We start from the raw sequence: 21,278 nt of genomic DNA, 5'->3' as shown, positions 1-21,278 counted from the left end.
CTCTGATATGTGTAGCTACAGTAGCAGGACCCCCTCTCTGATATGTGTAGCTACAGTAGCAGGACCCCCCTCCTCTGATATGTGTAGCTACAGTAGCAGGACCCCCCTCTCTGATATGTGTAGCTACTCTGTGCGGGATATGGCACTACTTAAAATGACAGATCTCCCGTATACTTCGCCTGTCAGCTCAGGCAGAGGGAGACATCTATAACCTGTAGTCCTGGCCGCACTGCAGTTACTGTAGAAAGTACTAGACCTGCAGTGACTGTGCCGGCAGACCTGTGAATGGTGTAAGCTTTTGTTTAGTGTATGTTGTCAGTAGCAGCAGGACTGTGAAATCTGGATTTATGTTCTCTTACTGCTGTGCTCTCTGTAGACCTTGTTAGGTATTGTCTCTGAAGAGATGTGTTATTGCACCTTTGTGTATGTTGCTAGTAGCAGCAAGACTGTGAAATATAGATTTAGATTCCTGGCTTGCAGTTTCCGCAAGTGGACTGGGAGTGTATCTTCACACTGTGCTGCCTGCGCCATGTGCATGTGTTAGATATTGCCCCTGGAAATCAGAATAAACATTGCCTAAGTGTATGTTGTTAGTAGAAGCAGGACTATAAAATCGGCACTTATATTCCAGGATTGTAGCTTCTCCAAATCCACCTGCTAATTGAATACTAAAGAAGTCACACAATACAGAAGATGATGGGATGTGGATCAATTCCATGCAGAGTGCCAAGAGCACAGCAGTGTGAGGAATCAAGTGCAAATCTATTGGCCATGGCTATGAGACATCAGATAGCACAACCATAGATGCAGCCTAGTACTACCTGATACCAGGTACTGGAAATACCCAAGTCCTGGCCTTATATCTGTCCATGAAGCTTATGTTCTTCTTCTGCGATTCCATCTCTAGCGATTGCTTGGGGATGCAGAGCCGAGGGTAAGGCTCCCAGGGGATGACGGGAAATGTAGTCCCGGCGGGTGAGGCGCACGGTCTCTGGAGCCTGGTATGAACTACACGCCCCATGATGCATTGCACGGATTTCACTACAAAAGGCCCTAATAAAGGGGGGGGGGGAGGAGACGGCGGCAGGTGCAGACCCATGAGGTACCGTATCCTGGACTCTGGACACTGCACCAATTTACGTCTTATAACTAAAGCAATCCTGTCAAAGTTGTGTGACAACCACCATTGGCGGCAATTTACCTCACACATGGATAGTCACCCAGCTTAGGCATTAATAACAAAGCAAAACTGCAAGTCAGGAGTCTGGGAAAGCTGGGTGAGTTCCAAAGTAATGTTAAATATATCAACTATATTATATAAACACACTGTAGAGTAAATAGAAGAATTTCCCAATATTAGGAGGTGTAGGCCCCGTCCTGTATGAAACTCCTCAGGAATGACACTAAGGCTGCGTTCACATTACTGTACGCTCATACGGTGGGTGCGCTGGAGAGGAGGAGGGATAAGCGCAGCTACATAGAGCAGAACAGGGCAGCAGCCATAACACTGCGAAATATAGGACATATCTGAGGGCGCATTCACATGATGCGTCGCGTTGTGCGTTGCGTTTTTGATGCATTCCAGTGGCTTCAGCCTTGATTGCATGCTAAGGTTACATTGCGTTTCCACTGTATCTGCTAAAACGCAATGTAACCTTACCATGTGATCAAGGCTGAAGCCTTTGGAATGTGTCAATAACGTGACGCAATGCATCGTGTGAATGCTCCCTGATACTTCTCTGTGCATGTCACCATGCAGACAACGTGTGCTCCTCTCACAGTGACCGCCCGCCATAGATATGAATGGGGCACATTTACTTACCCGATCCCTCGGAGTTCCCGAAAGTGCATTGTTAGTCCGGAATTCACTAGGATTGTGAGGCCGATATCCTGCATGTGTCGCTTCCCCGCTCAGGTCCGCCGGAGTTTACCTTCTTCTTCCTGGTGCATGTAAGTGCTTGATTTTGCGACACAAATCATTTTTTAAATTCAGCGGTTTGTCTGAATCCGTCAGGTTGTCCGACAGCCCACCCCCCGATTTCTGTCACGTGCAAGTCAGCGCCGATGCGCCACAATCCGATCGCGTGCACCAAAATCGAAACCAGAAATATTCGGGAAACCTGATGAAAGTGCAGCGTTCGGACCCTTAGTACAGCTCAGTGAGTGCCGGCGTCGCACAGACTATGACGGGGGCGGGGGCTGGGCCGGGGGTGGGGGGCGACACAAGCTGGTTATTTTCTGGGGAGGGGCTGGCTATAAACCTGGGGGGGGCTGGCTGGCCATATAATGCGGGGGGAGGGGGCTTTCTGGCTGTATACAGGGGGCAGGCTATATACTTGGGGGGGCGCAAGCTGGTTATTTGCTGGGGGGGGCTGGCTGACCATATACTGCGGGGGGAGGGGGCTGGCTGGCAATATACTGGGGGACTGGTTGGCTATATACTGTGGTGGCTGTCTGGCCATATACCCCGTTCTTTTGGGGTACAACACACCCCATTCTCATGACCAATGTGGATCTCATCACTGGCCCCCAAGTAAGTTATCCCCAATCCTGTGGGAACTCGTGGACCTCGTATTGTGATCATTGGGGGCCTAGTGCTCAGATCCTGTGTAGTCAGACTATTATCTGTGCATAGAAGGTAAAAGTTCTTAGTTGGGAAAATCCCTTTAAGTAGGTCTGATCCCTTTAAGATTTCCCAACATGGAAGCGGCTGCAGCTCTGCCGGTGTCTCCCTGTATCACTCCGTCAGGTTGTTTCTAGTCGTCGCTCGGGCGCAGTCGGCGTAATAAAGGTCCTGGCTGCTCTTCTAACATTCATTGTGGCCTCCATAAAGGTAATTGGGTTTCTATGTTATTCAGCCTTGCGTGCGGCCGTTATGTAATGGAGAAAGACGGAGAGGAATAAAACATCAGTTCAGCTTTAGAGGCTCCTTGAGCTCCGTCTCGCTGAACAATGGCCGACGTCAGGTCCTGCAGTGGGGAAGGACCTGGGGAAGGACCTGGGCTTGGTTACTTAGGGATAAAATAGTAATGTCCATAGTCCATTGGTTGGTAAATTATTACATGGGCATCGGAGACACTTCCCTGAATTGGATATAGTATTGTAAATCCCTCTTGATATATGTAAACATTGACTGAGAGGGGTCTTGCATTCCTTCGATGGAGATCAGTGTACTTTGATCAGCTTCAGTCATAGTCAGAAGTCCTTTTAGTTCAGCATTCAGCAAGCATATGAAAAATAAAAACATTTTCATTAAACATTAAACAATACTTCACACTCCATTAACACCTATGAAGCCTGGAGCCCCTAAGGCTCATTTGCATAAATATAAAAGCCTTTTTTTTTTCTTAAAAACCAGGGCATAAGGAGCTAAAAGAAGAGCAGATCCTGCCAGAAGGGGACACACACCAGTATGTCAGTGTGCTGGGTTTACAATCCTTGATCTGGTGATAGATGAATAGATGTCCTTTAATAGGTGTCAACTCAAATGTTAGTTGTTTCGCGAGAATGGTCGAGGTTAGAGAAAAGATTGCATCTCTTTATTAGGATCTGCTCCACCAATTCTACCGAGCGTTTTCTACAGTGAAAAGTTCTCTTTAAGTGGAACATTTGGCAAAGTGTGGACTGTCCAGGTATTTTTTAAAGATGTGTTTAGTCACCAGCCCTACCAGTAACCAATCACATGAGTTTGGTTAATTTGTATAGTCAAATGAGCACAATATTAATTTCTCCTCGGGGGTGGAGCTTACATTGGTATCCTATATCTCAATAGGCTGAGGAAGAAACTCCAAGCTCCACCTCTGAGGAGAGAGCTAACACCTGAGTTATTCCCTCTGTTGCCCTCAAGAGATAAGAGGAAACCGATATTACTTTGTTCCCTGTTCTCATTGTTGTTTATGGAGGCAGATGGCAACATAATGAGAGAGAACAAAGTGAGAACAATGGGGTGGGGGAGGGGACAGAGACAGAGACAGGAAGGGAGGCATAAAAAGATACGTGAGGGCGCCTCATAGATGGATGGGGTAGTAGAGAGATGAGAAAATGCAACAAAGAGATAAGAGAGTAATCCCAGTGATGGGTTAAACGAAGAAAAATCGAGAAAAAAAATTCAAGTATTCTAAATTTTGGGGGGGAACATGGAGATTTATAGCCAAAATCACACAGCCCTAGTTACAAGGCAAAGGTCGGGGCCTCAGAGACTGGGGGAGACCTTTGCCTTCAGCCATGTAGGTTACTTGAGCGTCGCTCTATATCCAGCTTCTTGGCGACTCTTCCATCCGCTTTATTACGTAGAACTGTTACAAATCCTACAGCGGAGGCTGCGATGAAACCCCAGTGTGGCCTCCAATGACTCCATAAATCACCAGAAAGCAAACAAGTTTTAGAGTTTCTGTAGGACAATTACCTCGATGTGTAAGACTGAGAGAATCTGCGCTGAATAACTGAGGAAATGACAAGAAGGACCCAAGAGGAAACACAGAAAGCTCTTCACGCTAAAACCTTGTGGAACTCTTCACGTGTTACATCCGGGGGTGGGGGGGCGCCGGAGCGGAGCAGCCATGTGAGCTAAACACATAGAGGGATGGGATGCCCCTCGGTGCTCTCTGTCTGGCTGGAAGAGCCTCGAGCAGATCCTACAATGTAGGTGATTCACACATCATATATCTAGAGTGATTAAGTGTCCCCTGATGATGGGGGGTCCGCAGGGGGCCTGTACGTCTCAGAGAATATCTAGTGACTGGGATGGAGGGGAGTCTTCCGGATACAAAGCTCCAGGTCCTCAGCATAGTCTTGGTGATGGAAGTTCAGGGTAGTCCCCCAACTCCTTCAACCATATAGAACCAAAAGTTTGAGAAGTTTCTAAATAATTGTTTGGGAAATACTTTTAATGCAAATTTTTGCCTCTTTTATTCCAGGTTTTTACCATATGTTGGGAAGGTAACCACAGTAATGAATGATTATCCGAAATTTAAGATAATTGAACATCACCCGCTCCTTCATGGTGTCTGTGGCTCATAGGTTTTTATTGAGGAAATCTCAGTCTGCGTTTACAGAATTTAATTAATAAAACCCACCTGGGTGAAGTTGCCCCCCCCCCACCTTGTTCAAATCTAACAAAATTGGTGTCAAACGTTTTGTGCTACGTTGTTGCTGGTTTGTGCAGCAGAAATTCTTGTTTGTGCCGCTATTGTTTTTTGGATATTAATAAAAATTTCCAGAGGTCAACCAACCCCCAAATCAAACAAAACTGGTGGCATTCAGTTCTGCTACGTTTGTGCTGGTTTGTGCTGCTTTTGTTTTGAAGATATTAACTAAATTGTAAAGTTCAAAAGGTCAGCAAGCTCCCCCCCCCCCACCACATTAACCGAATCAAACATAAGGGGTGTCAAACGTTTGTGCTACATTTGTGCTGGTTTGTGCAGCAAACATTTTCGTTTGTGCTGCTTTAGTTTTTAAGGTATGTTTAGATGTTTACATAAGTTAAGGTGTTTAGGATGAACTGCTAAAAATAACAAACCTAGTGACCCGTCTCTGGTTTGATCACCAGGGGGAGCTAGCAAACACATTGGGGCAGATTTCTTACCCGGTCCATTCGCGATCCAGCGGCGCGTTCTCTGCGGTGGATTCGGGTCCGGCCGGGATTCATCAAGGTAGCTCCTCCGCCGTCCACCAGGTGGCGCTGCTGCGCTGAAAAGCATCCGAATGCCCTGAAACTCACCGAGCCGGAGCACGTGAAGGTAAGCGTGTCCCAAGCGACACTTTTATTGTTTTAAATGCGGCGGTTTTTCCGAATCCGTCAGGTTTTCGCTTGGCCACGCCCCCCCCCATTTCCGTCGCATGTATGCCGGTGCTGATGCGCCACAATCCGATCTCGTGCGCCGGGGTAATACAGGGAAAAAACGGCTCAAATCGGAAATATTCGGGTAACACGTCGGGAAAACGCGAATCGGGCCCTTAGTAAATGGCCCCCATTATTGTACGTTGGAAGGAATGAACTCTGATGACCTCAGGAAAAAATGATCAATACATCAAAAACTATAGCTGCACAAACGTAACGTTTGACACCACTTTTGTCTGAATGTGGGGGGTCGGGGCTGGCTGACCTTTTGAACTTTAGTTAATATCTTCAAAACAAAAAGAGCAAAAACAAAAACTTCTGCTGCACAAAGGTACCAGAATTGATTGGCACCAGTTTTGTTTGATTATGGTAATGTGTGTGTGGGGGGGGGGCTGCTTGACCTCTGATGACCTCTGGAAACTTTTATTAATATTTTAACCCCTTAACGCTCTGCGCCGTAGCTCTACGGCGCAGAGGTATAAGGGATGTGTGAAGAGGGCTCACGGGCTGAGTCCTCTTCATACAGAGGTGGGGGTTTTTGCATTTTGCACAAAACCCCCACCGCTAATAACCGCGGTCGGTGCTAGCACCGATCGTGGCTATTAACCCTCTAAACGCCGCCCGCAAAGTCGCGGGCGGCGTTTAAAAGACAGCGGCGCGCGGGCGCTGCCATCTTTTTTTCGATCGCCACGCCCCCTAACGTCATCGGGGGGCGGCGATCGGTTACCATGGTAGCCTCGGGTCTTCTTTTGACACGAGGCTACATGGTTTATGCAGGTTCGTTACAATGAGCCAGTGGCTCATTGTAATGTATGACCTGCAAAAACGCCATATATTGCAATACTGTAGTATTGCAGTATATGGTAGCAGCGATCTGACCATCTAGGGTTAATGTACCCTAGATGGTCTAAAAAATAGTGAAAAAAAAAAAAAGTTTAAAAAATAAAAAAAATTAATAAAATATTAAAAGTTCAAATCACCCCCCTTTCCCTAGAACGGATATAAAACATAACAAACAGTAAAAATCACAGACACATTAGGTATCGCCGCGTCCCAAAATGCCCGATCTATCAAAATATAAAAACGGTTACGGCCGGCGGTGACCTCCGAGGCGGGAAATGGCGCCCAAATGTCCGAAATGCGACTTTTACACCTTTTTACATAACATAAAAAATGAAATAAAAAATGATCAAAATGTCGCACAGACCTCAAAATGGTAGCAATGAAAACGTCGCCTCATTTCGCAAAAAATGACCCCTAACACATTTCCGTGCGCCAAAGTATGAAAAAGTTATTAGCGTCAGAAGATGGCAAAAAATTTTTTTCTTTTTTGTACACATTCGTTTAATTTTTGAAAATGTATTGAAACACAATAAAACCTGTATAAATTTGGTATCACCGCGATCGCACCGAACCAAAGAATAAAGTAGGCGTGTTATTTGGAGCGAAGAGTGAAAGTCGTAAAAACTGAGCCCACAAGAATGTGACGCACGTGCGGTTTTTTTTCAATTTTTCCACATTTGGAATTTTTTTTCAGCTTCGCAGTACACGGCATGTTAAAATAAATAACATTACGGGAAAGTAAAATTTGTTACGCACAAAATAAGCCCTCACACAGGTCTGTACACGTAAAAATGAAAAAGTTATGGATTTTTGAAGTTGGAGAGCGAGAAATTAGCCGAAAAACCCTCCGTCCTTAAGGGGTTAAAAAAGGATAGAGGCACAAACAAAAACTTCTACTGCACAACCCAGCACAAATGTAGCAGAGACGTTTAACACCAATTGTGTTTGATTTAAACAAGGTGGGGGGGGGGGCAACTTCACTCAGGTATAAAACCCTTGTGGTGGTGACAGGAAAGCAGCAGATCAGTTGTGTTTGGAGGTTTTGCTTGCAATAGCAGTTGTTTTACTTTAACCCCCTGGTGACCAGCCTGTCCTGGGATAAGATGTCTAAAGTCTTTTTGTAATTTTTTTTTTTTATCTTGTCTTCAAAAAGCCCAAAAGTTTAAAATTTTTACCATATACTATTGTTTGTATGCTTGTTTTTTTTTTTTTTTTTTTTTTTTTTAGTTGTTAATTTTTTTATATCTTCTTCATTGTAAGGTGCATATAATTTTTTTTATGCCTGTTGGACTATATATTGTGCCAAACACAGGCCATGTTATAACGGACATGACTACATTTCAATTTCTTTAAAATTTCATTTTAAAATTTACTTGGAAACAAAACAATTTAAAGCGAGCCTGTCACCTGGTATGTCATTTTTAGCTAGTGTCAGGCTCTAATTGCCTATGCAATGTATTTGTCAGCATTCTTGGTGACAGGTTACTATTAACAATTTTAGACACTTTTAGTTAGTCTTACACAGGGACATGAACGTGCCATCATTTCACTTATATTACATACTGCACTGGTCTAGATAAAGACTGGGTCGTAGAGCCAAGTGGTAAATATTCTATTAGGATTTTCTTATAATAAAGTCCTGCAGGCTTCTTCTTGTGGATGATATACAGACGTCAGGACCCAATAATCTCTGCCCGGTGCTGCAGTGAATTGTGGTTTGCACCCTGCATGCACGGCGCATGCTGCGGCACATGGTGCAGTCTGTCTGTTTTTACATGGTTCCTCAAGCAGGTCCAATAATGTTACTGATTTATTGTACAAATTGTTACATTCGGTGGGGGGTTTGGTATTTTCTGTACTTTATTCAATTGTATTGGCAATGTTGGTATTTAGGGGATTTTTACTTTATATTTAATAAAGGTTTTTTTAAGAAAAATAGTTAAGTGGTTCACGTTCTTATTCACCTAACACAGTGAAATACAGATGTATTGCTGCGCATGCTCGGTGTGTTACAGCCCGGTTCTGCCAGGAAGCAGCAGGGCTGGCATCAGAGGACATCATGCAGCCTCGGGGGAATCGCTGGACCCTGGGGCTGCCATCAGAGGACTGCCCTGGTAAGCGGCGCAGGGGTGTCCTATTCACCTCAGATGACCCTTACGTATATGGGTCTGTAAGGGATGTTAGAGGCAGGTGTTGGCTGTAATATACAGCTGACACCCGCAGCTTCTGGTACCGGCTCCGTTCAGCAGCGGGGGGTGATCATCTATGGGTGGTCTCTGGTGGTCTCCAGTGTTATGATCTCAATAGCTTCATGTGATTCTTGATTATACATTTGGGTAACCAAGTAAATATTTTCAGGTGAAGGACTAATATATCCTCTGTCACTTTATTTCCGAATTCTCTGTAAGATGTCAATGACTTCCATGTAAATGATGAGGAAATATTTGTGTGTAACCATGGCGGCTCAATAATCGGGTCTGTGCCGGAGGTTTATGGCCCAATCTTTCAGTGGTTTCATTCAGTGGCCGCAGCCTGAGCTCATATTATCATAAAGCTTTCATCCCTGGACCCAATCCATCGCTCTCCTCCTCATTGTCAGGAAGGGGACACACAGATACCACAGGCAGGTGTCACAACAAGAGCAGCCGTACAATGTGTTACATAGTATCTGCCCCGCTCCGTCTGTTACTCATCTACCAACCTAATGCCAAGCATCAATGAAAGTTATTGTGTCATTCTACGTGTGACACATGTTATCAGGGAAGGACATAGGATCAGGTTCTGCAGAAGTTTATCCAACTCTATAATATTTCCAGGAAGACAAGTCAAGGTCACGTGTATTTATTCTGTACAGAATATAAGAATATAACTACTATAATACTGTTCTCAGACTAATCTGATTTGCTTCTATAAGGAGGTAAGTTCTAGTCTGGACCAGGGGGCGCTGTTGTGGATGTTGTATATGTGGACTTTTCAAAGGCATTTGACACAGTGGGGCTTATTTACTAAGGGTCCCGCGGCCACATTTCTGTGGGGTTTCCCGCGTTTTCAGGGATCGCGTCATTGGGACAGGGATTTAGAAGGGGATTGTGTTGCACGGGTTCAGATTTTGGCGCATCGGCACCGGCTTTAATGCAACAGAAATGGGGGGGGGGGGCGGGCTTATCAGAGGATCTGACTGATTCAGACTGAGCGCGGGATTTAACTTTAAAATTGTGTGACAACCAATGCACTTACATGCACCGGGAAGAAGAAGGTGAACTCCGGCGGACCTGAGGGGGGAAGTGGCACATGCAGGAAATCGGGCTCATGATGTTAGTGAATCGCGGCATGGTGCATTCTCGCCGGAGAATCCGGATCAGGGAATGCGCAGTGCCGGGTAAGTAAATGTGCCCCAGTGTCGCATAAAGGGTTGCTACATAAAAATCTGTGTATTTGGGTAAGTAATTGGCTTAGTGATAGAGGGTGTCATTAATGGCACATTCTCAGATTGGGTTGACGTTACCAGTGGAGGCCACAGGGGTCAGTATTGAGCCTTCTTTTTAATATTTTTATTAATGACCTTGTAGTGGGTTTACACAGTCAAGTTTCAATATTTGCAGATGATACTAAACTCTGTAAAGTAATTAATACCAGAGACGTTAGTATAGTATTACAGAGAGGTTTGAGGAAGTTTGAGGAGTGGGCAGAGAAATGGTTGATGAGGCTTAATGGATGAGGCTTAATGTAGATAAATGTAAAGTTATGCACTTGGGCCATGGAAATAAAATGTATAATTATGTTCTAAACCATCAATTACTTGGTAAAACTGGAACTGAAAAGGACTTGGGGGTATTGGTGGATGGTAAACTTAATCTTGGTGACCAGAGCCAGGCGGCTGCTGCTAAAGCACATAAAATTATGGGATGTATGAAGAGAGGAATAGATTCTCATGATAAGGATTGTGAATTCTGCTAGAACATTCACGAGGCTTCTGTCCGCACTGATAGACCATTATAGGGGGAGATAACATAGAGAAGATGAGGACGGGGCTGGAGCAGTTTATAGATGTCTGAAATGTCCTGTCATTAGATTTATGGTAACAAAACACAAGTCCTCACACACAATGAGGGTCTTGTATCAGATAATGAATGCAGACAGTCTGCACACAGAACATGTATGGTCTGACTGTGAGGGCAGCCTGGACACATCCATTACCCCAGGAAACCCGACCCAACCATTTTGGACACTAAAACCCTCACAATCCCTAGTTTACTGTCCCAAATCCCCCTGTATTGTTATGTAGAGATTAGTCCAATGAGTGGTAATGGAATTATTTCAGGTGCCAGGACTACTGGATCCAAAGTTAGTATAAGTCTTCTTTTTCATGTGACCCCGGGCACCACCCATAAGAACCTAAGGGTGGTCTGATTTACTTATGTTAATTGGGCTTGTCCAATGACCATGTCTCTGCCTGCCCTGATCTCTGCATGTTCACTGAGCATATCTCTGCCTACCCTGGTCTTGTCCACTGACCATTTCACTACCTGATCTGAACTCGGCTTATCCACTGACCACATGTCTAACTACCATGAATTTGGCTTGCCCACTGACCACGTCTCTGCCTGCCCTGACCTTGACTTGTCCACTTGACCTGTCTGTGCCTGCCCTGACCTCGGCTTGTCCACTTGACCTGTCTGTGCCTGCCCTGACCTGCACTAATCACGTCTTTGCATGCCAAGACCTCGACTTATCCTCTGTCCACATCTCTGCCTGCCCTTACCTTGACTTGTCCACTGACCACATCTCTGCCTGCCCTGACCTCGGCTTGTCTACTGACCACATATCTGCTTGCCTGTTTAGTGTTATATGTCACTATATATCCTATGCCCTGGTCAGTAGCTTTCCTCTTTATGATGGCCCCAGTATAATCTGACAATACGACCCGTGGACCAGGAGAGGTTGTGCACTCCCGATCTGGACAATATTACATTGCGGAGATATTGACACATTTGACATTTTCTACAGACAAAAGTCAGAATGAAGAATGTTCCTCCATAGATAGAGGTGGGGCTTCACCGATGGGGGTCCGGGGACTCAGCGACACTAACTCAATTATAAAATGTCATCTATCCATATGGTGTCATCTGGGATGTTCTCCACATCATCCATTCAGGAGTCCAGTTCAGGAGTAATGAACATTTGGTGAAAGGTGTCAGGTCTTAGATTAGAGGAGAAGGAGGAGATTTATTATTGGAAACAAATAGTAATAAGATGTGAGTGACATGGAGCACAGGTGATATTGGCTTATATGACTCACCTACATGGGGTATCGTAGAGACCAGGTTAGTAGTGGGTTGGGGTCAGGGGGTAGATAGTGTGGGGGAGGTGCTAGACTGATAAGTCCTGACACCAGACCTTCCTTCTTCACTTATAAAGGCTGCACAGAGTAGAGGAGACGCTAGAAGAGACAGGATCAGCACTGCACAAAGGGACAGCTCCCTTCTTCAGCACCTTGGACAGCTCTGCGTCTGCAGCACCGCAGACAGCTGCACCTGCATCCTCAGCACCACCGACAGCTGCACCTGCATCCTCACCACCACAAACAACTCCACCTGCATCCTCAACACCTTGGACAGCTGCACCTGCATCCTCAGCACCACAGACAGCTGCACCTGCATCCTCAGCACCTTGGACAGCTGCACCTGCATCCTCAGCACTACAGACAACTCCACCTGCATCTTCAACTTCTTGGACAGCTACACTTGCATCCTCAGCAGCACAGACAGCAGCTGCTCCTGCATCCTCAGCACCACAGACAGCTCCCTCAGCACACAGACAGCTCCCTCAGCACAACAGAAAGCTCCAGTCTCAGCTCTAGTCCTCAGCACCAACCCCCTGGACACCCCCTATACTATATGAAGCAATGGAACAAGCATTTATCTTCTGGAGATACCGCACCCTCTTCTCCCTTATACTCTGCACCTTGGTCCTCTTCAAAGTTCATTCCCAGGCAGCTCCATCCCAGCAGCACCAGGACACAGCTCCTCTCTCCAAAATATACACCAGGGGAAGCCACTGGGCTGTAGGTAAGCGCTCAACATCCCATTATATACAATAAACCTTATGTTTTTAGTAGATTTAGAACATTTTGCATATTTAGGAACAAATAACTCCAGACTTCTTTACATGGACAGATCAGAACAGGCAGTAAGTAGATGATGTAGGGCGGTGATACCAGACTTGTACAGTGCAATGTGGAAGTGTAACCCTCAGCACATTCCTTATATCCAGATCTGGGCACATCAGAAGGTAGAGGAATATTCATGTCTTATATAGAGAAGGAACATTGAACTACAACTCCCAGCATGCCCAGATAGATGCTAGATGTAAGGAATAATATGACTACTGACCCCTAGGGGCAGGTTGCCGATGTCTGTCATTGATTGTCCGGACCTGAGACTTCTATCAACTATCACAGACTGACAGATATTACAGGCAAGGATAAGAATACATTGTACAAAACTTGTTTAGAACCAGCCATCGTTTACATTATTAATTAAAATCAATAATTATTTAAGTATTCAGGTACGCCAAATATATATATATATACAGTATATACTGGAATAGATACATAGGGCCACATTTATCACTTTTGTGCGCCTAAGTGTAGTAGTTGCGCCTAAATTCGGGCGCACTGTTTTGCCAGAATTATCACAAGCTACAACCATCTGTGATAAGGTAATTTCCTGCCTCTTATTAATCACTTTACTTTAACACAGTTTAGGCGCAATGTTAGATTCAGGCACTTACATGTGATCCTGCTACAAGCTCCTCTCTGCTTCTCCCACAGCCCAGAATGAAGATAACACTCACAGCAGCACCCAGGTGTGTGACACCCAGCACCCAGTGACCTCCTCAGCAGTGGCTTCTCCTGGAGGGGATCCCCCCAGTGCTGGTCTCCTGCTGCACCCCTGTAATTCTGCACAGTATCCCCCTCAGACACTGTGCAGAATTACATGGGGGACACTTGTTTGTAGTATCTGCAAGCTTCTGCAAACTTGTGCAAACTTCTCTTGCTCTTGCTGTGAGCTCAGCGTTTTGCAGAATATTTTGTAAATAGAAGGTGATGAACTGTAAATAGAGTCTGCAGCTCCTGTCTGTAATGTATCTAATGTATCTATTATATGTTCTAGTGTCTGCAGTGTCTAATGTCTGTATTATATGTTCCAGTGTCTGCAGTGTATCTAATGTATCTATTATATGTACCAGTGTCTGCAGTGTATCTAATGTATCTATTATATGTTCTAGTGTCTGCAGTGTATCTAATGTATCTATTATATGTTCCAGTGTCTACAGAGTATCTAATGTATCTATTATATGTACCAGTGTCTGCAGTGTATCTAATGTATCTATTATATGTTCTAGTGTCTGGCTGAGCTCTGCTGCTAGTAATTAGCTCTTCTGCAAAGGGGCTCAGTGCTTTCTTCTCAGATAACGCCACCTTCGAGCTGGAGTGTTTTTGCGCCCGTTTTTGCGCCTAAATGCAAAAGTCGCACGTGATGAATATCATTAGGCGCAGCAAAACATCTGGAATTGAACGATAGATGAGGGAAAGGTGGTTATTTTAGCTGCGCGGCTAATTTGACGTTTAATCGCAAAACGGTGCGCCTAAACGAAAAGGCGCAAAAACAACAGAAAAAACAAGTGATAAATGTGGCCCATAGATTTTAGATAGAGTTGATAAATAGATATAGAAGTGCTAGATAGGTAGGTAGATAGATAAGTGATAGAGATGTACAGGCAGCCAGATTAGGAAGATTATTCCCATAATTGAAAATAACTTATTAAAAACATCAAGCAATTAAGTAGAAATAAAATTAAGTAAACAGATATATAGGAAAAATATAGAAAATACACAGATGAGCGCAGGTATTAAATATCCAGATAGATATTTAAATAATAATTACTAAATATTAACAGATTTAAAATCAAATAAAATGTTTGACTAAAATAAAATAAATGTATATATTTGACAGTAGATAGATAATGATTAAATGGAGATCCCTGACCTTGTACTAAGACACCTAATATTGGGTTACATTGTAACTATTGTTATACAATGTAACGATTGTAATACTGTGTATTTTCATTTTAAAATAATCTCCTCCCTTCTGTTCTCCAAGAAGAAACACCTTACCTTAAATACCTTCATAGTCTATATCTAATAATAATTCCTTTATTTACAATCTCATCCAATGTTCTATGTAGTATATAAGTAAGGATGAATAATCTGTATAAGGATAGAGAGGAATAACATGATAAAAAATAAGAAAGTGAATAAAACAAATTTATTTGTTACCAAAAAAGTTACTGCATGACAGACGGATATGAAATAAATCTGATGAATAGATATTTAATATTTATTCAGAGATAATATATATTTAGTGTCCTAACCAAAAATAACAAAACAGTAAATAAATAATTGGAAATAAAAACAAAATGAGTTACAATATTTAATTTAACAATCTATCTATCTATCTATCTATCTATCTATCTATCTATCTATCTATCATCTATCTATCTATCATCTATCTATCTATCATCTATCTATCTATCTCCTATCTATATATCTCATCTATCTATCTATCTATCTATCTATGTATCTCCTATCTATCTATCTATCTATCTATCTATCTATCTATCTATCTATCTCATATCTATCTATCTCATATCTATATATCTCATATCTATCTATCTATCTATCTAACTATCTATCTAATATCTATCTATCTATCTCATATCTATCTATCTATCTCATATCTATCTATCTCATATCTATCTCTCTCATATCTATCTCTCTCATATCTATCTATCTCCTATCTATCTATCTCATATCTATCTATCTATCTATCTCATATCTATCTATCTATCTATCTATCTATCTATCTATCTATCTATCTATCTCATATCTATCTATCTATCTATCTATCTATCTATCTATCTCATATCTATCTATCTCATATCTATCTATCTATCTATCTCATATCTATCTATCTCCTATCTATCTATCTCCTATCTATCTCCTATCTATCTATCTATCTATCTATCTATCTTTCTATCTATCTATCTATCTATCTCATATCTATCTCCTATCTATCTATCTATCTATCTATCTCATATCCATCTATCATCTATCTTTCTCACGTCCAGCTATCTAAACAGTTTAGATATAACACATTTACTAGATACTAAGGTGAAGACTCCCCCTTTTTTTTTGTTTAAGTTAATGCAACCAGTCTATACCTAAAACAACTGTGGCAAACCCTCAGCAGTGAGAAGAGTGTTAGGTCATTGATATTCACTGGATTCGACCCCTAAAGGCAGAGGACTTAAAAAGAAATAAACTACAATGGGGCAGGTTTATCATAGTCTGTGTGTTTTTTGGGTGACATTTTGCGTGCATTGGGATATTTGCACCATTTTTTGCAGATATTATGGGATATTGCAGGGGCTGGGGCTCCTCGTGTAACACTTTCCTGGTTTGCACCTAATTTGTCCTGCATTTGTCCTGCTTCCGGATGTTTGCGTCTGCTCTAGCATCGAAAAATTTGTGCAAAAACACTCCAGTCCAGATGTGTAGGAAAGAGAATGGTAGGAGTTGTGCAAAAATGTGCGTCCATTTTCACCTAAAAAGTCTCAAAAAACCCTGCGCTTCATAACAAGCCAAAACTACAAGAACAAATAAGGGGCAAATAAAAGACTCGCTAAAGGCGCAAAAAAAGCTCAAGGAAGGGGAAAAAAGATAAATGACCCCCAAGGAATATTAGAAAATTGTACAACTTCCACAGTTTTCACTGTCTGGTTTCTCTGTTTTCAAAGTTTTTTTTTTTTGTACCATATAAAGAGAATTTCTTTTTAATGATCTTTTCCCCCATATTTATCTCCACAGTTACTAGATAACCTGGTCCCTTTATATAATGCCCCTGCAATATGCCCACATTATATAATGCCCCTGCAACCCCCCAACATAATATAATGTCCCTGCAATATGCCCACATTATATAATGCCCCTGCAACCCCCCAACATAATATAATGCCCCTGCATTCCCCTCACAATATATAATGTCCCTGCAGCCCCCAACATCATATAATGCCCTTGCAGTATACCCACGTTATATATACCCCTGCAACACTATGTAATGCATCTGCATTGCCCCCACTTAATGTACTTAATGACATATAATGCCACTGAAGTGCCCCCACAGTATGCTATGCCCTTTCAGTAACCCCTTGCTCATTCATTGCCCCCACATATATAATCTTCAGCCATTCCCCTATATAATGCCCCTGCAGTGCCCCAACTTGGTATAATGACCCTGCAGTGCCCCAACTCGGTATAATGACCCTGCAGTGCCCCACAATATATAATGTCCTGGTAGTGCCCCCAACCTAATATTATGCCCATGCAGTGTCCCCTCACTATAAAATTCCCCTGCAGTGCCCCACATACTATTGAAAGCCAACTCAGTGGCTCCCACAGATTCCCCTCGTCCTCGTTCCCTCTGAGCCACCAGCAGAACTTGTGCCCTTAGGACCTTTGTAGAATCCGTATATGAGTGGTGATAACACTGAAGGGTCCCCTGTGCACATATACAATACTTCACAGGTGACATATAGGACCAGAGCAGAAGACACTGGTAACTCCGGTACATTTCCCCTCTGGATGAGATGATCGGGGGCTCCTGATGGTCCTTCTACTGAACTGTCTCCTGCTCTTCTGTCCCCTCCAGGACACCTAATGGGTAAGAAGAGTCTAGAGGAATATCCTTATATGTATGACGGAGGAGCCGCAGCCACCGGCTACATGGATGGAGACAAGTCCCTGGAAGGGTCCCAGCAATGGAGAGACGCCCTTCTCAGCTTACTGAAGATGCTGGAGACCAGTGACCTCCGAAACTCCCAGTCCATGAGAGACACAAAGTTACTGAACAGGAAATTCTGGGAGCTGGGGGACAACAATAACTATAAAGAGGTGAGAGCTTGTCTGATGCCACCATCATATGTCACAATAAGATAGATATGGACCCTTAACCCATCAGAGGCGCCAAAGTAAGACTGGGGGGAGGTCCTAGGGTCTTAGAAGACCAGGGGCACAAGGGGTAAGACATCTCCCCTCACCCCTGCCATCAGGGGCAGCATCTCTGTAAGATAAGCCTCAGCTCTATGTCTGATAACTAGTGACCACAGGGGGCGCCTTCTCTGATCACAGTCATTACCTTCTTCTCTATCCGGCCCAGACCACCAGGAAGACTTCTCCCACATCCCACTACTGACCCTCAATTCCCTCTACTCATTAATACTGCCCCCCTACAGCACTTATACCCACATTATTTCAAAGATTTTGATTACTTCCTTAAATTGTTCCTTTGACATAAGACAGGAGATAACAAATCAAAAGCACAACCAGACTTACTCAATAAAGAACAATTACAAATAAAGGAAAGAAATATGTTGCAGTTTCCATTCTGTGATGTACAGCAAAGGAATAAAATCTGCCTGTCTGTCCCCACCACTAGGGGGAGCTCCCTGCTTAGGAGTTACTGTACTACTATTAAACATATTGGATGCTGTATATTACAGTCTGTGATTAGCTCCCCCTAGTGGTGGCTACAAGTAAAAGGAACTCTATTGACTGTACAGACTGCAGCCAGTGTTAGGTATTGTCCCTGGAGAGATGTGTAATCAGACCTCTGTGTATGTTGATAATATATTGAAGCTGCTCAAACTGCACTAGGGGCGTATCCTAACACTGCTGTGCATTTTCCTCTCCGCCGCCAGTGTTAGCTTTTGCCCCTGGAAAGATGTGTAATCAGACCTTTGTGTATGTTGTTAGTAGCAGCAGGAAAATGAATAACCTATTATTTATGATGGAGTTTCACAATCCTAATGCTATAAACAACATGCACTAAGGTATGCATACAACATACAAAGCTCTCCAAGGACCATACTTATCACTGGCTACAGAGAGCACAGAGAACAGCAGTGTGAGGACACCCCCCGCCAGTGCACAGTACATCCCTATTCATAGCTGTTCGTCTCTTCCCAGGTCTTGGATTACCTGTACCAGATGATGAAGGAGAATGCACAGAGCTGAGGGATCGGACCCCGGAGGAGATGTGGCCCCACATGTGATTGTACCAGATGCCTGATATATAATTTCTGTAACTGATACTTTGTGTACATGGTGCGTTTCCTAGTGATGATCTTACGCCCCCCATGTTTCCAGAGCACGGACTTACCTGCCTGATGTGTAAATACCGGTCTAGGAAGGTTCTTATAGTGACATGACTATATTTTATCACCGATGACAAATTCATCTCTTTTGTTTGTAGACACGGAATATTTTGACATTCACAATAAAAAAAATCTTCAAAGAAAGAATTTGTGTCGTGTTCTGGAGTAACAGACTTTAGCGCACATGTCGCCAGTTTTCTGTTTGACGCTGCACTGAAAAGAACGTGGAAACTGCTTGTACATGTATCTATAGTGTCTGCGCCACTATTGCTCTGTGTCCGATATGTGACCCAAAAGGGGCGTGATCAGTAGTGGATTATAATACAGTCAGTTTGGGCAGTAGCCCGGGGCCCAAGCCTACTAGGGGGCCCAGGTCCACCCAAACCACCCACCAAATTACAGTACAGTCCTCATACAGTACATCTGCTCCTGCTTTCGATACAGATGTACACAAGAGCCACACTAGGACCTTTGAAGGTTTTCCAAAGGTTCTGAAAGCGCAGATTGATATCAGGCAGAAGAGACACATCCTCCATTCCCCTAAAAGCTTGATCCTAGTACTATACGAAGGAAGTGAATTGAAAACAGGAACAGATGGGTGAAAGTCTTTTTCAGTAAAAAAAAATTGGATATATGGTTTGGATGGCCATGAGCCCCCAAGAAGATTTGGGCACTGGGCGTGGCCTACATTATAAACCACTACTGTCTAGTACATAGATACCATGTGAAAGAAGAGAGTCTAATCTTTAAAATGGCATCAGGTCGTTCTAGTTGTTATAGAGTCCAAGCTATAAGTATCTTAGTTGATGCTCCCTACTCCAGCCTCTAAAGGTGACTCATCTCACGCAAAAACTGATTCTTCACAGGACCTCTGCATATGACTTTGGTGGTGTTTTTTTTACATGATGGGGCTAGTAATTTAATAGGGTGACAGTGTCCATTAGTAATATTATGATTTGGTATTCCTAACTGCAGCTCAGTTTGAATTATTTCCCTAGTGCCCACCATTCCGAAAGTGGAAATATTTTCAGATCTCTACAGTCAGATGATGGGTGCCACGTTGCTCCGGTCCAGGGACCACCCAACTGACAGTAGAGAATCTTATTAGCATAGTTTCAAGTTCCAGGCTCAATAGAGGGAAATTTCCAACTTCCTTCACACATAAAGCTGATTACAATGCGGTCATCGGAATTGTTCACTTCATGACGGGACCTGAGCGGAGGTTGTATCCAGCAGCTCCTCTTCCAGTCTTCAGAACAGGTTATAAAAGCAGCCGAAACTTAACAAAGGTAAGACTATGGAAAAATGACTAGACATGGATTTGGACTATATCAGTCTAAAAAGAGAACTGGAAAACAATTAAACAGGGGTGGCTGAGGGTTGGGGTGGGATCCTGGGTTCCCTATTAAAGCTTTCAGCTATATTAGTGCTGTCCTCCGATTCAGCTGAAAGCAGAGACAGAGCAGGAAGTGATGCGCACTGACACTTCCTGTTCTGTCCCTCTTTATAGCAGGAGCACACAGGAAGGCGCCATGAAGCAGATCAGGAGAGTATATATATATATACGACTCCTGTTTTATAATAAAGGGATGTGGGGGAAGAATGGCTCCTGGTATGTAATAAGTGGGGTATGTGAAATAATGACTACTAATATGTAATAAGGGGGAGTGGCTATTATAACTACTGGTAGGTAATAAGGGGGGTAAATAATGGCTACTGGCATGTAATAAGGGGGGTAAATAATGGCTACTGGCATGTAATAAGCAGGGGGTTTGGGGAAATAATGGCTACTGGTATGTAATCAGCGGGTGGGGGTATAATAATGGCACTTGGTATATAACAAGGGGCTTTGGAGGGGAGAAATAATATCTTCTGGTATAGTATAAGGGGGTAGAATAATGTCTCCCAGAGAGTAAATTATAGGAGAAAGGAGGTCACTCCTGGATGGTATATTAATAAGGGGCTCCCGGACAGTATATTATAAGGGGGAGGGGCACTAGGTCTCCATATTACAGGGATGGGGGGCCTCCGGGATGATATACTATAAAAGGGGGGAGCCGTATAATAAAAGATTGCTGGACAGATGAAGGCTGCTAGATGGAATATTTAGAAGTGGGGGCTGCTGAACAGTAAATTAACTATTAAGAGGGGCTGCTATGTTACATATTAATTACTGGGGACACTAATGACTACATATAGATTGGTTTGGGGGGCTGCTTTGCTACATTAATGACCTGTTGCAGGGTTGTCTATAAATTGATGGGGTTCTCCTTTTCTATATATTAATTAACAACAGGATGACATTGCTGTATGTAAATTA

General features: G+C 43.4%; 1 protein-coding gene across 1 annotated transcript; it reads left to right on the top strand.

Moving 5' to 3' along the window:
• Positions 1–12,113: 12,113 nt before the first annotated feature.
• LOC140064109 (gastrin-releasing peptide-like) lies at positions 12,114–19,074 on the top strand. Its single transcript, XM_072110694.1, has 3 exons — positions 12,114–12,750; positions 17,455–17,696; positions 18,771–19,074. The coding sequence occupies exons 1-3, from the start codon at positions 12,588–12,590 to the stop codon at positions 18,816–18,818; spliced, it is 453 nt and encodes a 150-aa protein (XP_071966795.1). The 5' UTR covers positions 12,114–12,587; the 3' UTR covers positions 18,819–19,074.
• Positions 19,075–21,278: the final 2,204 nt, after the last annotated feature.

The sequence above is a fragment of the Engystomops pustulosus genome, chromosome 1, assembly GCF_040894005.1.
Source record: "Engystomops pustulosus chromosome 1, aEngPut4.maternal, whole genome shotgun sequence".
In the NCBI taxonomy this organism is placed as follows: Eukaryota; Metazoa; Chordata; class Amphibia; order Anura; family Leptodactylidae; genus Engystomops; species Engystomops pustulosus.
Note: the sequence above shows the minus strand (reverse complement) of the source record. Positions and strands in the feature narration are given on the sequence as shown.

Bases quoted from the DNA above. Each gene is read 5' to 3' on its own strand.
- LOC140064109 (XM_072110694.1), top strand. From the start codon at position 12,588: ATGGAACAAGCATTTATCTTCTGGAGATACCGCACCCTCTTCTCCCTT. The intron at 12,751-17,454 runs GTAAGCGCTCAA...TGTCCCCTCCAG, and splicing joins GGGAAGCCACTGGGCTGTAG to GACACCTAATGGGTAAGAAG. The intron at 17,697-18,770 runs GTGAGAGCTTGT...GTCTCTTCCCAG, and splicing joins ACAACAATAACTATAAAGAG to GTCTTGGATTACCTGTACCA.